This window comes from Micropterus dolomieu, linkage group LG08 (genome assembly GCF_021292245.1).
Source record: "Micropterus dolomieu isolate WLL.071019.BEF.003 ecotype Adirondacks linkage group LG08, ASM2129224v1, whole genome shotgun sequence".
Taxonomy (NCBI): Eukaryota; Metazoa; Chordata; class Actinopteri; order Centrarchiformes; family Centrarchidae; genus Micropterus; species Micropterus dolomieu.
In genome coordinates, this window is record NC_060157.1 from 25,260,090 (window position 1) to 25,266,782 (window position 6,693).

At 43.6% G+C, this 6,693-nt stretch overlaps 1 protein-coding gene across 1 annotated transcript; it reads right to left on the reverse strand.

Moving 5' to 3' along the window:
• Positions 1-717: 717 nt before the first annotated feature.
• Positions 718-6,492, reverse strand: sephs3 (selenophosphate synthetase 3). Its single transcript, XM_046057428.1, has 8 exons — positions 6,121-6,492; positions 5,417-5,520; positions 3,581-3,688; positions 3,233-3,387; positions 2,690-2,780; positions 2,505-2,604; positions 1,980-2,192; positions 718-1,768 (listed from the first exon to the last, which is right to left on the reverse strand). Exons 1-8 carry the CDS (start codon positions 6,395-6,397, stop codon positions 1,518-1,520), a joined length of 1,299 nt encoding a protein of 432 aa, XP_045913384.1. The 5' UTR covers positions 6,398-6,492; the 3' UTR covers positions 718-1,517.
• Between the last annotated feature and the right edge of the window lie 201 nt (positions 6,493-6,693).

The window sequence follows — 6,693 nt, forward strand, 5'->3', positions numbered from 1 at the left end:
GTGCAGAAAATGAATTTTGCTTGTCAGTTGTCAGAGTCTCTACCAGGGGAGCTGGGAGATGTTGGGGGCTGTGAGGTCTGATGGCATCAAGCGCTTTGAGGTGCAGGACTGGACTAAGCTGTGGCTGAAGGTGCTCCTGAGCAGCCTCATAGAGAGGATGAGAGGGGCTGTCCAGGATGGTCAGATTGATCACTTTATAATATATGATGCAATTTTATACATTAACCTAACAGAGGGACAAGATAAACCCACCAAGGGGCAAAAATAAACTTGGGCGCACCACAGATGTGACCCTTTCTGTGCACAGCGTCACCTGTCACCTCCAGGTGTGCATCTTGTACACAGCTTCTTACATAGCTTCTTATTACATTTTGCCTAAAGACCCAGAAACCAAGCAGTAGTCATTTCCTGGAATACCCGTCCTCCAGGTCTGCACAATGTCAGATTAGTCCAGGGTCATTTGATCAAACAGAAATTTGTTGAATCAAGCATCGTTATCTCAACTGAAGTAATAATGAGGCTTTTACCGTTTAAGTTATTGTCCTTCAGTGGTGAACAAATGACCAAATGACACAGTGAACCTCAGGCACGATCCCAACCATCACCACCTACAACATTCCATGTGTCCTCACTGGTGTGTCTTGCTGGGACAACATCAAACTCTTCAGCCAACGTACAATTGAAGTTCTTTCACACAACACCCAAACAATATTTCAGTCAAAGTTGATGATGGTTTTTATTGATTGTGAAAAGCAGGAAACCTACAAACACAGAGAGCTTTAGACCTCCAGCAGCATGAGTCCGACCCCGATCCGAAGGCAACATCCACTCTACCTGACCCCCTTAGCTGGGGTTTAAAAGGCAGAGCTTCATAAAAAGGAAGGGTGGGAGGGACTTAGTGCTGGACAGCCAATCAGCTGACATAGACGGACACTCTGACCAACACCCAGCGGGTCCAAAGGAAGCTGCTCAAGCCTTCCTCTGGGCTGTGTGGGCAGAGCCAGGTGCCAGGACCGATGAACGGTTTATTTTCATTCACATGAGACATGATCATCATCCACTTCCAAAACAAAACAAAAAGTCAACAAGAATCCCCTGTTCCACTTCCCCACAGCAAAAGCACACCAGTCAAATGATAAAATACTCAAACACACACACACACATTCAATTTTCATTATTCGCTGGCAAGAATGATTTGGAATGTTTTCTCTTTAGAAGTGAGACTCATTTTTTCCTGAAATCTTTTTGCATTTAGATGAATTATATAAAGTCAGATGTCTATGTGGATTAGGAAAGGAATAACGGAAAGGCAGGGGAGGTGTAGGCCAGTGTAACACACTGAATTTACATTTAATGCCAAAATGGTGAAGGGTATGCCTTTTCTCAGCAGCTCTTTCCAAAGATGGATAAATAATAATGTTTGCTGTCCATTTCCTCTCCAACTGGACAGCAACATCAACACAATCACACACACTCGCACACCAGACCAGTGTCGGGGGAGGAGGGGGGGGCAGTGTCTATGACAAATTGGGGCTAGGAGCAGGGCTGGTGGAGCTGTTGTCCTGATTGGCTGCCTGGCTTCCTCGTGGTGGAACCTCAATAATGCGGGGCTTGTCGATGATGCGAGCGCGGCGGTCACCTTTCTCTACAATCCCGATGATCCATGCTCCGCCCGCCGCCCCCTGACCTCCAGCTCCGGAGCTCTGACTCTTCATCTCCGAGCAAAACTTGGCCGCCTGCTCTCTGGGCAGACACACCAGCAGCCCGCCTGGAAGGAAGAAGAAAAAGATCGAGTTCAGGGTTCCAATACTGGGGTTTTAATGATATATACTTTCAAACAATAATCATTTCACCAAATTATGACTTAATCCATGTTGCATTATCACCTTATTAGCATTGACAACTCAGAAACCCCCCCTTACTGTATGTTTACAAACAGACAAGAGAACATTACTGTGTGTAAACCTCAGTATTCATACCAGAAGTCTCTGATGATGTGCCCTGGAGCAGGTTGAACGCGTTGCCACAGGCTTTGCTGATGGCAGCCATCTTGGCCAGGATTGGTAGGTTGTGGATGACAAAGGCCACCTCGTTTCGTTGTTGTGCTGCCAGGTTGTTGGCGTGCCCCAACAACCCGAAACCGGTCACATCCGTTGCAGCGTGGGCCTGGAACTTGTGCATTAGACTGGCCGCTGGAGACAAAAACATGAATGTGGGGAAGTCAGAAAGGAACCACTTTATAAAAAAAATAAAAAAAACTTAAATAACAAGTACAAAACAAATCACAGAAAGAGTTAAACTGGACCCAAAACCATCTAAAAAGGAGATCCAGGCCAATGTAAGTTTTTTCCCCTCTCACAACTAAAAACTGTAAGGCCGAGAGCAAGTTCAGATCAATGGTGTACAAACCACATACTGTAAAAGCAACCATTACAGAACCTCTCAGCTGTAAATGAAAGGGTAAACACGTTTTCCGGACCAGTGGTGATGACTGCGTTGTGTACCTGTGCGGTTTAGCGTTGCCATAGAGAACATGGCTTCCTGATAGACCTCTTTAACTTCCTCTTTGGTGACGACTAGCTTGATCTTGTTCCACCTTTCAGGCTGATATAAAAACAGAGGGGGGGTGAGCACAATATCACGCAAACACTCCAAATAATGTTTACGTGAGCCGAGGCGAGCGGCTCACCTGATCGAGCCACTGGTGAGCATTCACCGCCACCTGAGTCCCCAGAGGTTTAGTCAGAACCAAGACATCACCTGGAACAGCACCATCCGGCCTGCAGAAAAACAAAACACGCAAATTGCATTTTTACTGTCCAGGGAAACCATGTATCTCAAAATTTGGTGATTTGCATTTTTCTATATAGACCCAAGTTTAAATGTTCTTTTATCTGTGACATGAACAAATTACAATACAGACGAGGGGGACGATGTATAATCAATGGTTCCTTTATTTGATTTATTTTCATCAATTTGTGTCACTTATATTTTGATTTATTTGACTTTCTATGTATTAATAGCGGGTAAAATGTAAGTGCAGGTCAAAGGTGGACATGTAAAAACATTTTAAACTGTAAATCTGTATTCAAAAATTGTATCAATCAAGAATCCCGTAGACTCAGTCACTGCCATACTTTTACTTACAAAGCCATAATGGGTCTGTAACAAATATTAAATGATTATGATTAGTGCAGTTACCAAAGACACAATAACCCTTTAACTGACTCACATGATGAACTCATTTGGCTGGCAGACGACAGACGCTACTCCGCCCACAATGATCCAGGGGTTGATCACCGTCTGGCCACCTGTCACAGAAGTCCCTCCCTCCTCTGCTGCGTCACGAAACCCTCGAATCATCAGCGGCATCACCCGCTCACGGTCCTGTGTCATACATACAGACGATACTGAATCATGAAAGGACACCTTAGTGCACCTTAAAGAAATCAATACACAAACATACACATGTAAAATCCCCAAGTCAAAGCTCTGTTAAAGAGATACACTCATCTCATTGTAGCTTCAAAACATAAAAGCAAGGTCAACGCCGTGGCATCCACACACAAACACAAGTCACCTTGTCATTCATCTTCTGACTGACACTCAGCAGCATCAGCATGTTGTCACACTCGGTGATGCCCATGGCGTAGAGATCACTGAGGACGTTAGCACACGCTATCCTGCCCTGAGAGACAGACAGAGAGAAAATACTAGTCAAAACAGGAAAATAACCGTAAGAGTTATCTTTTAAATGATTATTTTCAACACAGATCCAGGTTGGAACCAAATGTTACTGTAGTGCCTCCTGAAAAAGAACAGCTATCATTTTAGAGCTGCCTCTCACACTACAAGTGTGAAGAGATCTCGAGATATGAAAATGTGATGAAATTTCTTGTCGATGTGAAAAGCTGCCTCACGATATCAGCGTGGCGGCGTGTGAGGTTGAAATTATCAGAGAAGACACCACTTTTAAATTGTTTGTGTACAACATTTTGGAGTGACCAATACGACCAAAATGTAAATAACATTTCAAAATGCCTCTGCGTTGTTCTGCATTTTGTGACTTTCATTTCGTCATTGAAGATTTCTTCAAAACAGTGTTAAAATATCATCTCATTCTCGTGAGCTAAGCGTATCGTCACACCCCTAAAATTTACATGAACAAACATAAAAAAGGATGTGTAGGTCCAAGGTCCTTCTATCACCCACTCATTCAATCATTTCATTCAGTCTGGGAAACAGACAAACAAAATAAACAACACAGGAAAATTATGTCTTTTCCTGTTTTCATCTTGAAGTGGGTCATCTACAAAACAAGAAAACCAAAAACACAAGTCGTAGTTCTGTTTTGTAGATTTCTGACTTACTTCAGGATGTCTCTTCATTTATAAATGAAAGGCATTAGTCCAGACACCAACCTTCAGTGTCAGGTTCATCAGTGATGACAGACGGACTGTAGCCTATTTTATGAGTGTAAGTGTGACAGAGTACAATGCTGGACTCATAAACAGCGTTTTCCCACCAAGAAATCTGCAAGGTTTCCTGAATTTAATCCCGGGGTGAAATCGTTTGTTGTCCTCACAGCTGTGTTTTTAGCCACGGGGGTTCAGACAGTTCCTGTCATGCACTATAACACAGATTTGACCCATTTTAAAATCATTTTTTCCAGATACGAGATAAGAGAATGAACCGATAATACAAGGACCCTCCCACTCATTATCCCGTCAGCAATCAGTTGAACCTTACACACAGGCATTGCTCAGTTTACAAGCATTGAGGCGAGTTTTGACATTATGTGGTTTAGGTTACACAACATTACACAGTGCTTCCTCGGTTTTACAATAATCCGATTTCATCCAGTATATTTGTACATTTATCTCTCTGTAGAGACTACCATAGGTACCATTTGCAGACTACCATAGATGGTAGGTTATTGTGACAATAAGCACACAAATTTGTTATTTTAATTGTGTATTTATTTTGTTCCTAAACACAAATATGTGGATCTATATTATCAATTAATATTTTTCCTACATACCGCCTGACAACTGCGGAAGTACTCCCTGGGACACAGGTACCCCTGCTTGGGAAACACTGACATCGTGTACTATGCACATGATTTACGCACGAATCATGTGCACAGTTGTTGAAGGATGCTAAACTGAATGAAATAAAAGGGGTAATAAAAATACCAAAACACAAAACAGTAGAGCTGCAACAGTTTGTCAATTATTTGATTGGTCAGGACTGAAAATGAAGAAGAAAACTTTTATTTAATTGACGAATCAAGCAAATAATTGGCAGATTAATTGTTACTAGCAGCTCTACAAAATAGTGTAGACACATTATAAACAATTCACTTTACTTCCTGGATAGTTTCCCAAATGTGTGTAAGTGCTTCACCTTTACTCACCATCATGTAGGGATCCTCCACCAAAGGGTAGAAGAAGTCCGTGGTCTGGACCAGAGAGAGTCCCCCATGCCTCAGGGGGATCACACAACAGTCCATCCCCACCCCTGGAAACACACACCACAGTGAGGAGGGAAAGACACCAACAACAGCCTGCAGTAAACATGAATTAATAAATAGTAAGTTACAGGATATTTATGTTTGTGGTACATGTTGTAGGTTAATACATCTCTAAAGGCAGAAAACTAAGTAGTTTAAAGCACTTTCACTCAGGATTGCGAAACTGCTTTCCAGACAGAAGAAATGTTTGACCATGAGTATGAACTTTGCACTTGAAGCATGAAACATCTTTCTGCTGAATCATACCGATCGTGTGTTACGTTTCATTTTATAACTCACGGAACTTGTGTCCTCTTCTTGAACACTCTCAGCTAACCTGCTATCTGTCACATGCATTTATAGCTTCGTGACAACTTAGTCTAACGTCATATTTGAACAAATTCGACAGCTGCGGGTTATTAAAAACAAATTGTTTTTGTTGGCTGTCCGTCTGACAAATGACTTGCCAGATGAGTTAACCCAAGTTAGCATGCTTAGCAACAGTTCCGCTAACGTTAGCTATCTGACGTTAACCATCGGGGGTTTTCTGACAAGAGGACCGCCGGGACATGCAGGTTAGCTCTGCTAACTGCGAATGTGTTTCTTACCGAGTCGGGGGCCGGGCAAAGGTTGGTCGAACTCCGGTACTTGGTCTCCGGCCTTCCCTGTCCCGTCGGCCCGGTCCGCTTCCAGTCCCGCCAGGAGTTTGAGCAGAGCCTCCTGCGGGACCTTGCAGCCTCATCCCTTCATTTCCGAAAAGGCTGTGAGACGGAACCCGCGCTCCAGGCCGTGCTCCTCGGGTTTGAAAGGCTTGTATCCGGGGGGAAAGCACCCCTCGGTCCCCACAGCCTCTGCCGAGGGAGGCGGGGAAGTCGAGCCCGACATGCCTGCCAGAGGACCACTTCGCCAGACGCGTACACCGGTAAATAAAGGACGCAGGGATGAATGGAGCGTGTGTCCGGCGAGCGTAGCTTGAAACAAGAGACCAGTATCAAGTTAACCAAAATAAAACCAATGCAACTTCCTGTCGGGACTTTCGCCGTATAAATTCATAGTGTACGTGTTTATGTAAAATTCACAGAGCTTAAACCACACACGTTTTTCAAATGACCTTGACATTGGACTCTGATTACTGCAATATTAGAAAAAGGTTATTTAAACCTATAGTGAAGGCTCGGCGA